Genomic DNA, 13,895 nt, shown 5'->3' with positions numbered 1-13,895 from the left:
GAATACCTCTTATCTGTGACTGGCATTTGTGGTCGGCAGCTAAACTTAGTTCTGTCAGGTCTGAGTGACTGTGTTCCTTCCTGCGTCTGAAAAGAATGAGCTGATTGTTCACCAACACACAAATCACGAGCCATAAATCACAGCCTTGGAAGTGACTGTTTTTCATTCAATTCAAAGACACAATAAGCAAATCAATCTGAGCTTTTAATCTCTACAAGTGATGATGGAAGCGGTAGCAGCAGTACAAGCATTTTTCCAACTCTGAAACGCAGCTCAAAGTTAATAACTGATAAACCAGTGACAGATCAAAACTAATTGCCTTTATTTGATGCTGGCTAGATTACCTAAATGCACTTTTTGCTGGCCTCTGGAAAACAGAGAGAGACTTCAGCTCAGTCAAAACTCAGTTTGGATGTTAGTCTGAACCAAGATGATCGGTCTTAGCTGCTGATTGATTCTCAGAGGGTCCTCCTGAGAACTCCCTTGTTAGCTATTTGCCTTCAAGAACACTGTTTACAGGTGTTTCCCAATAACATCGGAAAGAAAATCGGGTAGTCATATTCATGTCCCTGCAGATATCAGTGAAGCAAGCCCGCTAAATACTTTAAGAACTTCTGTCTTCACTTTAGTCTTTCGCTAGCTTTCCTGAACTTGTGCTTTCCAAACCCAACTCGTGTCCTAAACATAAACAAGCTTCCTGGGATTAAAACTCATTTATCAGTTTGTATTCCCAAGCTCCTGACTTCAAAGTCAGTCGCTAACTGGAAAATGTCCTCAAATGAAGCTCCATTATTTAAAGATTACTGGTTTAAAACTGCAAACTTTCTGCTTCATTCTTTAAAGTGTTTTATTACTCCAGTCCTGCTCGGCCTTTCCCCACCTTCGCCCTGTCAGTTCAGGTTTTGAGAGAGGGGGCAATACCTCTGGCATGCCTCAGCTTTGATTAAAGGAAATGCTTACATCACTCCGTCTCCTAGAGAAACGAGCTATTCGCTGAGCGCAGATGGCTTCATCCAATGGTTGAGGAGCTTTACAAGGGGCAGGCAGACAGGTGCTCCCGCTGCAGACCATTTGAAACACAGCCAGAGAAGTGTTGCTGCTGTTTTATGTGTAACATAGCAACAACAAAGCTGTAAATCTCTGTACAGCTTTACAGACTGTCAGGGGGTTTCCTTAAAGTCTGCGCTCCTCCTGCTGATAGGAAATAGGTTAAGGCAGGAGCCCTTAAATCCAAGTCAGGGTCCACAGCAGACCCTGAGGTTCTGTCTGATGGTCGTGACCTTAGCAGTGTGGTGGTAGACAGACTTTGTACAGGGGACATTTAAATTTACACTTCTTGGCTGTAAATGGGACCTATTATATCTCTTTTGTGCTATTGTGCCCTGCTATTGCGGAAGCAAAACGTGTGCGAGGTGTAAACTTCAAATACACACATACAATGCGCTGTTCCACCCTGCCGGCTCTACAGCTTACACAGACGCCGTTGTGCCTCTGTTACTACCTCCGATACCGGTTCAGAGGCAGAATGACTTCGCCCCACCATTCCGCCTCTGTGCATTTTACACAAAAGACAGAACGTAACAGAGGCGTAATAATCCCGACTGACAGTGTAAAAGCCCTATACTGACTGATTAGAAGTCTTTGCTCTTAGACACTTAAAGAAGTTAGCAATATCCTCAGATTCATGACCTTTCTAATGTTGTTTTAATTTGATTTTTTTCCTGCAAACATCGAGCTGCACTTATGGGTTTGTAGTGCGTTTGGATGATCTGCTTTAACTGAGACTGTGACATTAGCGGGGCTAGCATTGAGAGCAACATTCAGCGAGGCATTTTCTTCCTTCATACTTTCAATGTCTCACTGGAGCTATGTGCCACCACGCTCACACGTGGCGTCCAACTATCACCTCGCCTTCAGTTAGACCCAGGTGACAGCAGACCTATGTGCAGTGGCATCATTAACTAGTGGCGGGACAAAATATCAATACGGCGATATATCGTCGTCCTGACTCGAGCAATACAATTATCGATAGGCTGGCGCCAAAAAGCGATATTTTCATCTATAAATATACGACGCTTTCAATAGATTTCCCTGAGATTTTGACTCACCGCGTCCCCACTTCATGACTCCTCACTGTGGTGCTTGTAACATGAAAGAGATGAACATGAACGGGAATGAATTGGCTGAAGAAAAAGAAGACGGCTGGATAAAAGAAGAAGAAGAAGAGGACGGCAGGATGATGTCGGACAGTGGTGAAAAGAAGTTTAAAGATGCGCCAGCCACGGTTATGCATTCAGTTGATAGGACAGCTGAAGACAGACAGGAAATGTTGGGAGGAGAGAGTGGGGCACGACATGCACCAAATGATCGGCAGACCGGGAGTCGAGCCTGCGATCAGTGCGATGAGGACTGTAGCCTCTGTACATGGGGCACCTGCTCTACCAAATGAGCTGAACCAGCCCCGCGCAAGCCACTTTTGAATCCAGTCCTAATTTTTTTTTTTTTGCAATTGTTCTATTGTTCTGTTAAAATAATTTACAGTATGAAAAAAAACATATTCTGTGAAACTGACACCAAATTAAAGTGAATAAATACATTAATCCTGCACTTAGTTATTTAGATATCGTGATGCATCATTATATGATTGTCTTGCAATATATCAATTATCGCAGAATCGCTGTATCGTGATATTATCGTTATCGTGGGCCACGTATCGCGTTTCGTATCGTGTGTTACCCTGTGGTTCCCACGCCTACCATTAACCCTGTTTGCTTCCTGTTTGGTGCTGGAGCGAGAGCATATACTGGTTGATGTTGAGGTCAGACTAAGACTAAAGCTTTGATAATATTAAACAGGTTTGATTTGAGTGGAACATCAAGACAAGCAAAAGACCACGTTACACCAAACGACAGCATGCCACAGCTCCAGACACTGCTGTTATTTCTGCGGCAGTGAAATCTCTCGAGGTTTGGTGAAAACATACAACATACGAGATACAAATCCAAGTTCGTTGATGCAGTTAATAAACAGACAGTAACTGAGAAGTAGGAGCTTTTTAATACCTCATTTTTGTCACTTGACTTCATGTTTCTTTTGACCAAATCTGTGTCAGTTTGTGATTCCAACCACAAAACACTTTAAATCACATCGATAACAGAAATTCTTTGGTTAAGTTGGTATTTGGCTTCTGAAAATATCACAAATTCCTTTGATAGTTTAGTCTAGAGGCTGTGAGGGGGCAGACGTTCAGACTGATGGGAGCTTGGAGCTCAGTCAATTAGGCATTTTTTATTGAATCGCAGTTTATGCAGCTTTCCCACATTTGGAGCACATCAGATCAGCACTTCATCACTGGCCTGTTATTTATACATCAGAAATTCTTTACATGCTTCAATGAAAAGTCTTGGATACAGCCCACAAATTACTCTTCATTTTATATCTTAATGGGCGAAGGCACAACGGCAGACAAGTGCTGGAAAAAGGGCATCTTAGAGTATAATTCAATAATGTGTCAACAGCTTTTCTGATACACAAAAACTTTTTACACCAATCAGAAAGTATTGAAAGATACAAACAGAAGGAGTAAACATCTAATATAAGTTCAGTTTTTTTGAGTCTCTGATGTTTTTGGTTTCTCTGCTCATCACCACCAAAACCAACATTACACACGAGTTTTAGTGAGTGGGTGTTAAAGAGCATCACCTCCAGGAGTTTATCTTTCTCTGTTTAGTCTTAACAGTGTGTAACAGTCTTTGGTATGCAGTCTGATAGTCCACTTGAGTGTGAAGAGCAGTGCCTGCTGCATAGCAGTGCGTCCAGTCACAGTCTGCTGAAGTAAGAGCTGTTTCAGTGTTAATCTTCCCATTTTAGGTCCGATCACAACGTTCAAAACAACCTCTCCTCAGACAGGAGGGCAGACCCTTTCGTCCCTTCTCTTTCTTTGTCTTGCTTTGCTACCTGCAACCACACGACTCCACCACCATGTCCTCATACTGCTTGTAGACGACGTTGTTGGCCGAGTCGATGTAGAGTATGCTGATTGGGCTGAGTCGTGTGGGCACGCAGCAGGTGGGCGGCGTCGACTCCGGGTCCATGGAGTTCATCAGGGTCTGTATGATGGCGTGGTTGGTCGGTTCCAGGTGCGAGCGGATGGGGAAGTCACAGGCGCCGTCGCAGTGAAAGGCCTCGTACTCCAGCGGCGCGATGATCCAGTCGTCCCAGCCCATCTCCTTAAAGTTCACATGGAGTCGTCTGCGGTTGCACCGCGGCCTCGTCTGCGTCTTCACCACCTGATGTTGGGGGAGAGACTGCACCGACTGCTGCAGAGTTTTCTTCACCCCCCTTACAGCAGGAGCTCGGCGCATGCGTCTCTGGGTGAACAGGTATTCATACACGGTTTTGTTGTCATGGCCTGACCTCGCTTTGATCTCGTTGTAGAAAAGGTCACGCTTCTTGCTTTTGCCAAACGCCAGGAAAAAGGCCTTTTCCTTGTTGGTCCTGCCGGGTCGTGCGAACCCTAGAGTGCGCAGGTCCATGGAGCGCCCACCTCTGTGCTCTTGGGCCTCGAGTTCAAAGCACAGCTGCTGAGAGTGCTGGTTCTGCTGGTTTTTAAAGCCCTTAAAGACTTTCCATATGTCAAACACTTCCCATTTGCTGCCAAATCCGCCTCCACCGAGCTGATCCTCCATGGTTTTCGTCTGGAGCAGAGCAGCCTGTTGTTTACCTGAAGCGCAGGTGTACAGCTTCAGGCACGGGGACGAGCCTCCTCCACCCCCTCCTCCTCCGTCAGCGGCTGCCGATCCAAAGAAGGCTCTCCGTGGGTCAGACAGGCGCTTCCTCAGGATGCGTAATTCAGCCCCCAGGAGCCCGTCTCGTTCCAGAGAGCTGACATTGAAGTGATACCTCTGCCGTCTCAGCTGGGGCCCACGCTCGTCTGCGAGGGAGGACAGAGATACAAGAGCAAAGGCAAATGAATACACAGAAGTAGAGCAGTTAAGCCTGTTAAAAGGCACAAACAGAATGAAACACACACGCACAAATAGCTGCACAGACGTACACTAAGGCAGACAGAGCTGGTAGAGCTGCAAAGGCTTGTCGACTCAGAGATAAGTACATTTACAATAAATGAATTATTGTCTTCACATAATTGTAACATTTTCTGGTTCCAGGAGGCAGATTAATGTGTGATTAAAATAGTTGCAAACACAACCAAACGGGGGAGAAGGACCAATAACATGAGCAGTTACACATTTTCTTACAGCATGCTAATATTGCTCCTGCAGGCAGACGCTAACAGGCGTTACACACACACACACCCACACACACTCATAACACGGGAACATCAGGAGGAATGAACTGAATGGTGTGGTGTGTAATGTTTTCTTTTGTTGTCAGTGAAGGAAACCAGTGAACCTCCATGTCTAAATGAAATCCAGCAATGAAATCCACCGAAGCACACACACACACACACACACACACACACACACCAGCAGCAGCAGATCTCTCCCCTCTGCTTACTTCTTCTCACGTTATTCCCCCCCTTCTATCCAGGACTTTAGCATGCATTGAAAAGTACATTAGAACCAGACAGGGAGACCACATCGGACTGTAAACAGGCCTCTTATTTTGGACCTGGAGCTATTTACTGCTGATAGACTGTTAACCAGCATCTGCTGTAGAGGAAACAAATCACACACACTCACACACACACACACACACACACACACACACACACACACACACACACAAATACTTTGTCTCTTTGAGGATGGTCTTGCTTTAACACCAGTTAAATTTTGATTAACTCTTGGTCGTGCTCATTGTTTTCATCTGTCTTTTAAAGGGGCTTTCTGTGGTGCGGTAAAGGAAGATCGGCAGTCCATCCTCGGCTCGTCCAATCTAAATGTTAAAATGTTCTGAGAGAGATACTGAACCCCAGATTGCTCCTGAATGCTGTGCCAATAGTGTGTACATGTATCTGAATGTAAAATAGATTAGATCAGTGGTTCTTAACTGGTGGGTCGGGACCCAAAAGGGGGTCGTGGAGCTGTTTTCAGTGGGTCGCGGATGTGTGCCTGAAAAAAACAAAACGGTTGTGGCAAAAAGTGTATGCTGTGCTTTTATTTTGGAGGACGTGGGTTTCCTTTAACACGCGTGCAGTAGTAGTGTAATTTATTCACACGCCAGACAGTGGCTGCATTTATGTTGCAGTTTGTATCATACTGTATATAAGTAAAGGGAATATTTTCCCCTTATGCACTGCCACCATTTTGGTTGACTATTATTGTCTGTTGTGATGTTGACATACTGTGATGTTACGTTCTGTCTCAGGTCCAAACTGCACTATTTTTAATTAAATATATTGGAGTGGTTAAAAAATGTCAGAAATTTGGGTCGTGATTTGTCATTAAGGAGATGGTGGTGGGTCCTGAGGTGAGTCCATTTGAACCACTGGATTAGATCGTCCTTAGTGGGTACATGGAAGGTACGTTGCGTATAAATGTGTATGTTAATGCATGTGTTGACATGCACTGCAAAGAGCTTTGAGAGACTGGAAGACTAAAAAGTCTGTTTATAACAAACGGTCTATTTACCATCGCAGGCCCTTTAAATCCAGTTTTTACCAAGTAACCACTTAAACTTACAACTAGCAAACAATTGCAGTTATATATGTAAAGCCTCCCTTCAATAAAGTTACACATTTGCCTTTAAAATGTATTCTTTTGGCAGACGATGAGGTTAGGATGACAAAGAGATTCTATCAAAGCCGCAGATGATCAGGGTTAAGCCTTCGAGAGTAAGTGCCACAGGCTGCAGGTGAATGAAGTAACATATAAGTGCCCAACATATGATAAGAGTGAGGAGAGCTCTTTGAGTTGAATCAATTTTGGTAACTCCATCGACCACTGGAGAACCGCAGGAACAATTCTAAGCTTAATCCAAAAGGCAACTGGACTTGGTTGAAGTTCTTGAAGACGTTTCACCTCTCATCCGAAAGGCTTCTTCAGTTCTAAACTGACTGGTGGATGGAGATAGAAATATAAGCCTCTAATGGAGTAAACATCTTCAAGAACTTCAACCAAGTCCAGTTGCCTTTTGGATTAAGCTTAGAATAACCATGACTGAGAACAGACACACAGGAAGAAGTGTTTTGAGTTAGATTTGACAGTAGAGATAGGCTGAGTCGGGCCAGTCATTGTTCATTTGCAGAATGTAGTTAACAAGAAAATTCATAAACATGAATGATGAGTGTAATTCGGTGGGTGCTGTCCTGTTGACTGCTCTGTAAGCAGACGATTAGAGACTTGATCTTAATGTGAGCAGCAACAGGAGCCATCCATCTATTGTCTATACTGCTTATCCTGTTCAGGCTCATTGGGCAAAAGGCATGGTACGCCCTGGACTGGTCGCCAGTCAATCACAAGGCTGACACATAGAGACAGACAAACCTTCGTACTCACACCCACACCTACGGGCAATTTAGAGTCACCAATGACCTGTGGGAGGAAGCCAGAGAGAACCCACACATGTACGGAGAGAACATGCAAACAGACCTTCTAGCTGTGAGGCAACGGCGCTAACCACTGCACCTCAGTGCAGCCCCAACTGGAGCCAGTGGAGAGTCATTAAAAAGTCATGTGACATGAGTTGTCTATGGCTGGTTGAAGACCAGACATGCTGCTGCATTTTGGACCATTTACAAAAGTTCTCTGTGCGACCTTGCAGCCCTGCCTGAGGGGAATCACAGAGGTCAACACGAGAGATGAACAGTGCCTGTGCAAAGAGCTGAGCTGCATACGCAACAGGTAAGACCTGATACTTCTGATGTTATACAGTTCAAAGGGACATAACAGACTGACAGATGCAACATGGTTAATGAAAGTTAGTTGGTTATCTATCTGTGATGACCAGATGAGCAGTGTTTTTCGGACACTGGACACTAATGTTGTGCTGAATATAAGGACAGACTGTGAGCCTCAAGAGTTCAGTCTCTAACGCACTAAATCCCTTTACAACTGAAACCATCTGAAATCTGTGCAGAGGGAGTACAAATAGAAGTGGGTATCATCAGGGTAGCAAAGGTAGGACAAACCATATAACAAGAAAATCAGAGGTGGTGTGTATTGAAAGAAAGGGGGCCAAGCACAGATCCTTGTGGTACGCCATGAGAAAGATTTTTAGGCTTGGACTCCTCTTCTTATGGTGCAGCTTTGAACAGCTGCTCTATTAGATAGAAATCAAACCCCCGTTGTTCTGTATAAGGGGAAGGGGATCAAAGACAGATCCTTTTGATCCCGGGTATGAAATCTGTTGATGCTTGGTCTCGACTCCTTACACAGGTATAGGACTCAAACACCAGTTGTTCTGTACCAGAGATGCCTTGTTGGGAAAGGGTGGACAGACAGATTGGGTGGTTCACTGTTTCAAAGGCATCTGACAAGTCCATCAGGTGTGACTACTGGGCATCCCTTCTATGGGACCTTGTGAGAGCTTTACAGATCAAGTCCTAAACCTCTCGCATGGCTTGCAGTCTCATCCGGGGCGCCCCAATAGTTTCAAATGTTTTAGAAATACATCTACGATTTAAATCTTTAACTGGACCACAATAGCCAATGAGAGACAACTCCATACGGAGAAGGAGCTTCTGATGGGGCAGATGAGCCTGGTAAACATCATAACTTTGAGGCTAATGTTAGCTAGCATCCTACTGTTGATAGAAGAATAGAGTGGACTTCTTGACTGATTCCCAATGTGTATAATGCAACTAAATTTTATATGTCTGATTTTGTTACTCTTTTAATTTGAGCCAGGCCTCCGTGAGAGAGGGACATGTAGAGAGATGAGCTGGGCTGAGGGCAGAGACTTTGCAGAAAACAGCTATGTTTTGAGTCACTTAGCATCACCAGCAGCTGACCAGGAAGTGACCAGAACGGAGAGGTGAGCAGGCTCAAAATTCTGAGATTGTGTCGGACAGAGACCATCGGCCAATGAACTTTAATTATTATTGTACATTATATTACCTGTTTGGTATAATGTTCAGTCTTTGTTGAAACTCTTTAAGGGAGGTTTTGTTTAACAGATGTAAGTCTCTTTGGACAAAAGCGTCGGCTAAATGAAACTGTAACTGTTATTTGTAATATAACAGTGAATCTACAGGTAACGTATTTGAAGCGTATTTTTGAACACGTGTGTGTCGGGACAGAACCGCTCCAATGTTATTCAACGCTGCAATCACCACCAGCTGCGTATGCTGCGCAGAAGGTGGGCGTAATACACAATTAATTTCCTGCGGCTCGATTCGGTTTACTCGTCGAGTCTATTTTTCCCCGCTGCTGCTCGTCAGCGATGGGTAGAAAGCCATTGACTGCTATGTGAAAACGCCCACAACCAAGGAATCCCTGTTAAACCGTGTGATCTCTTCATTTTGGACAACTTCGATTTCAGTTTCCTGTTGAAGTTATTGATTGGCTCGATGAGCATGCGAGATTAATTAGAAAGAGCAATGAATGTACATTTTCTCAACATCTGGCTAAAACAATCCTATTCATTCATTCTCATTTTGACTTCTACATCCTACATGAATACAGAGTTCATGCACAATTGCGAAATACACACGCACACTTTTTAGTGTCACTGCCACCCCTATTTATGGCCAGGAATCGCAGCTACCATTGGCTAACTTTGAGACTCATCTTTGCTGTGGTCACAGCCGGTGTATATTACAAAATAGATGCTGCCGTGATGCTTACATGTCACGCACGTTCGTCTGGCGCTACAGTGTCGGTGTAGATTTCCAGTAAGGTTAACATTAGCTGATTTTAACGTAACATGTCAAATGAGAGGAGAGGTAGAAGAAAAGAGTGAGGCTAAAAGAAAGAAAGAAAGAAAGAAATAAAGAAAGAAAGGGGAAGTTAGTTCATGTGAACAAGTGAAGGGGAAGAGACGTGTCAGGCCATCAGTTACACCTCGCTCACCCCCTCAACATGTGGAAGAGGTCACCAGCGATTTGCTGAGGACACACTAAACAAATAAAGCCCAAATTAAAAGTACATTAAGTGCCTGAAATGTAAACCTTTAGCAGGGCTAGAAATATTAAACTCTGCTCATTTAAACATTGTTTTAAACAGTTTTACACCGTAAAGATAACATTACACAGGGGGGCCGCCCTACTTGTGGCTGTGAGGAGTGTTTATTTACCCTCCTGAGGCAGTATATCACCGAGAGCAGCAATGCTGCCAATGACTGACCAGATGGCTAAAGACACACACACACACACACACACACACACACACACACACACTTGGAAACCTGCTTGAAAATCCAAAATAGTTCTGCCAAATCTGAAACATGTATGACCAACAAAGAAGTAATAACAGATAAGTTCAGGATAAAAAGATCATCAGGTAAGATTAACAGTCAACAACAACACAAAGATTCTTCATCAGCACCCAGTAGGTGTGGTTTGATCAGATTTGTTAGACACTTTTGGCGACCCAAGCAAACAACCCAACAACTGCTAAATCCTGATTGGTGAGTAACAAATCTCATCATGTTTTTTTAAACTAGTCAGAAGAGCAGAAACAAACCTGAAAACAAAAATCATGTCAAATAACCCAAATGTTCTAAAATAGGCTCAAAGTTTTTCGTCACCACAGCCTTTAAAGAAACAGTTCCACATTTTGGGCGATGCATCAACACTGCTGCTGAGAGTGACACAGGAAGATCGACTCTCAGTCTGTGTGGTACAAAGTTAGCTAAACGTTTAGTAATCCACCTGGCAGAACACCTTGAGATGACTCATTAAGAATTTGATATATTTATAGTCTTAAGGTTTATGCAAATAAATATATTTTTACAATGCTATTTGTTGCCTTTGGACAGAGCCAAGCTAGCTCTCTCCACTTGTTTCCAGTCTTTATGCTAAGCTAAGCTAACCGGCCGCTGGTTCCATATAGTGTACAGAATCATATCAAGAAAGCCAGCGAGCATGTTTCTTAAAACGTTGAACTGCCCCTTTCACACATCATAACGTATAGTGACGTTTAGATGTGTGACAGCTCACTCAGCTCGCAGCAGCTTCCTGCAGCTTTGAAGTCATTCCAGAACATTTATGTATAACAGAGTCATCTCTTTTCCCATCGTCCCCTCTATATATGTGTGTAGGAGCGGCTGACCTTCCTGACTCCCCTCCAGATGCTCTAACTCTCTTACCTCATGAACTCCCCAACACAGGCATGTCTACATTTAGACAATTTACAGCCCCGCTTCCAGCACCGCCCTCCTCCAGAAACCTCCAGACTGGTGCTTGACCTCCAGCGCTCTCCCTCACATCTCCAAGCCACAAATCAGATACCATCTCCCCCATCACTTCATCCTCATGCACAGCGTTTGATTCCGCAGCACTCTGCTGTCAGCTGGGCTCGTGTCCCTTCTATTGTCAGATATTTTCTGATTACAATATCAGCGCCACTGCTTATTCCCAATATTCTAAATAATACCAAGAGACACAAATAAAACCCTCGAAAAAAAAAATAGTCATCATTAATTTCCTACGTCACGTTTGCGATTTAAGCCCGTGATGTTCCCTCAATCATCCCTCAGATTTGTTACATGGACGAGCCTAGTTTTTAAAGAAAATAATTAAGATCGATCACATTTTCTTTGTGAGTTAAACTGAGTTGGAATTAAAACTTGTTGTTCTGTTGAAATCAAAGAAAAAGAAACGCAGCCATCATATGTTCTGTGTGGGAACTGACAATGATTTAAGACGTTATATCTGTTTTGTGACAAAATCTCCTGTGATTTAAAAAAAAAACTTCAACAGCGCGTGGAAAGAGAGAAGGTCCTGTTTACCTTGTCCTTTATCCACGAAGCTGGTGATGGTGTTGGCCAGACCCGCTTCATGCAGCGCGCTGCTGTTCAAGTCCCCGGTGGAGAGAGACCAGTACAGAGACAGCATGTAGTCGTGTGGAATAACCAGCGGCTGTTTGTGCTGCGTTTCCCGGTTGCTCACTTTCGGGACTTTGAAGCTGGATCCCCGCTGCGCCACCAGGCCCGCGCTCTGCTGCTGATGCGTCTGCTTCTGCTGCTGTTTTTGCGCACCGACAGCTCTTTGAGGTGGCCCGCTGCGCGCATGAGTAACTGCACTCGCTCTTGGAGCAACTTTCCCAAATTGTTTCCCCGGTGGGCTACCCCTTCCAGCAGCCGCAGTCCCGACTGCTTTCCCTGCTGCATGTGTGCTAAAAGCTGCGGGAGCGTGCGCCTTATTGTGAGCATCCCCGCCGGGCAGCCAGGAGCGCACGGCCTCTTTGCGCCCCAAGCTGAAGGTTCTGTCCCGTTGTTGTTGTTGTTGTTGTTGTTGTTGTTGTTGTTGTTGTTGTTGTTGTTGTTGTTGTTGTTGCTGCACTGCTCCGCTGCGCAGTGGCGAAGATGAGGACGCAGATTCCTTGGCTGGAAGTTTGGTTTTCGTTACAGTCGTTTCGCCCTTAATTAACGGTGGGCCCGCGCGAATTCGCGTAATCCTCGCTGGACTCACCGGTGAGGGTTTCCAAGACCCAGGAGCGGTCACAACTGGTCTTCCCGCGGTTGCTGTTGACCCAGCGATTCCTCCAGCGGTCCCCCTGTGGATGTGCTCTCCTTCCCCGCCGCCTGCCACGCGCTCCGCTCCCTCTGCAAGCCGGTGTTGGTTGTGTTCGCTTGGTCTGGTCCGGCTGAGTGAACCGAGGACGGGATGCAGGTAAATGAGAGTCCAGCAGCTCAGCAGGAAAGAAAGAAGCTTCACAACTTTCATCCTAAAGTCCTTTAGCCTTTTGCCAGGCCGTCATTGTATTAAACATCAGTCCGTTCAGAATTAAATGATCTATTTGACTAAAATAAAAAGAGGGAGCAGTCCCGTTTTGTCTGAGTCTTTCATCCTCTGAGTATAATCTGCGCTCTGCGAGAGGTGGAAGGAATAAAAAGTTCTTCTCCCGTCTGAAAAAGGCTGCAGACATATGCAAGGTTGTAAAAGCACAAACGTGGACTAAAACTTAGTTTAATAAGTTGAAAAAAACTATTTTTCTGCAGACCTTTATTATCCCATCCGTCATCCGTAAGCACCATAGTGCTGCAAAGAATCTGTCTGTGATAGAAGTGCAGAAATCCGAGAACAGGCTGAGAAGAAGCGCACTCGCTTTAAACACGGCACATTCTGCTGGATATCTTGTAAGAAACTTCTTTAAATCCCACTTTTTTCCAAGAGAGGCAAGAATGGCGTAATGCCGCTGCCTCCGTTTTTTTTCTCTTTCCCTTCAAAGTTTGAACTCCGTCCAGTGAAAATATTTCACTCACACACCAACCTGCAGGTGCTCGAAAAATCCTCCAACAAACCTGAGCGCAGGAATTGGAAACGGAATTCCAGAAAGCTGTTTTAATTACGCCGTGATGTCATGCTGTCCAAACTCATTTAACAGCAATATTTCTTCTCAAATCTTCCCCCCCTCTTTCCACCGATGACTCACTCGAGCTGTAACACAAAGTGGCACAAACTGAACCCCCCCACACCCCCAGAGGAAAAAAAAGAGAAGAAAACTTTGCATTATGTCATTTAAAGTGAGCAGTTTTTCTAGGCTTCCACTTTCTCCAAACAAAAGGCTGCGCGGGGTCTCAGGTGATGTCAGGGTAGCACTGTCACACATACACACACTCTCTCTCACACAGGCACACACACACAAACCCATGCGCCAAGACACCAAATTAAAGTGTCATACTCAGATCCTTTAAAAGAAGTAATACCAAACTTTACAACAATTCTCCATCACCAGGGGAGACCGGAGAGGTTGTAATACATCTACTATTGAGTGAATTGTCATCTACACATCTTACACACACTCAAGGGGATCTTGACGTCTTAGGTT

General features: G+C 44.6%; 1 protein-coding gene across 1 annotated transcript; it reads right to left on the bottom strand.

The window, feature by feature from the left end:
• Positions 1–3,068: 3,068 nt before the first annotated feature.
• gdf5 (growth differentiation factor 5) lies at positions 3,069–12,790 on the bottom strand. The gene is made up of 2 exons (XM_069678434.1): positions 11,854–12,790; positions 3,069–4,933 (listed from the first exon to the last, which is right to left on the bottom strand). Exons 1-2 carry the CDS (start codon positions 12,788–12,790, stop codon positions 3,954–3,956), a joined length of 1,917 nt encoding a protein of 638 aa, XP_069534535.1. The 3' UTR covers positions 3,069–3,953.
• Positions 12,791–13,895: the final 1,105 nt, after the last annotated feature.

Source organism: Semicossyphus pulcher, unplaced genomic scaffold (genome assembly GCF_022749685.1).
Source record: "Semicossyphus pulcher isolate SPU_LCO1_2020_fin unplaced genomic scaffold, fSemPul1.0.p SCAF_3, whole genome shotgun sequence".
NCBI lineage: Eukaryota > Metazoa > Chordata > Actinopteri > Labriformes > Labridae > Semicossyphus > Semicossyphus pulcher.
This window is presented reverse-complemented; position numbering and strand designations above follow the sequence as displayed.

Coding starts and splice junctions, on each gene's coding strand:
- gdf5 (XM_069678434.1), bottom strand. CDS start 12,790: ATGAAAGTTGTGAAGCTTCTTTCTTTCCTGCTGAGCTGCTGGACTCTC. Junction 4,934..11,853: donor CTTCGTGGATAAAGGACAAG/GTAAACAGGACC, acceptor CCTCCCTCGCAG/ACGAGCGTGGGCCCCAGCTG.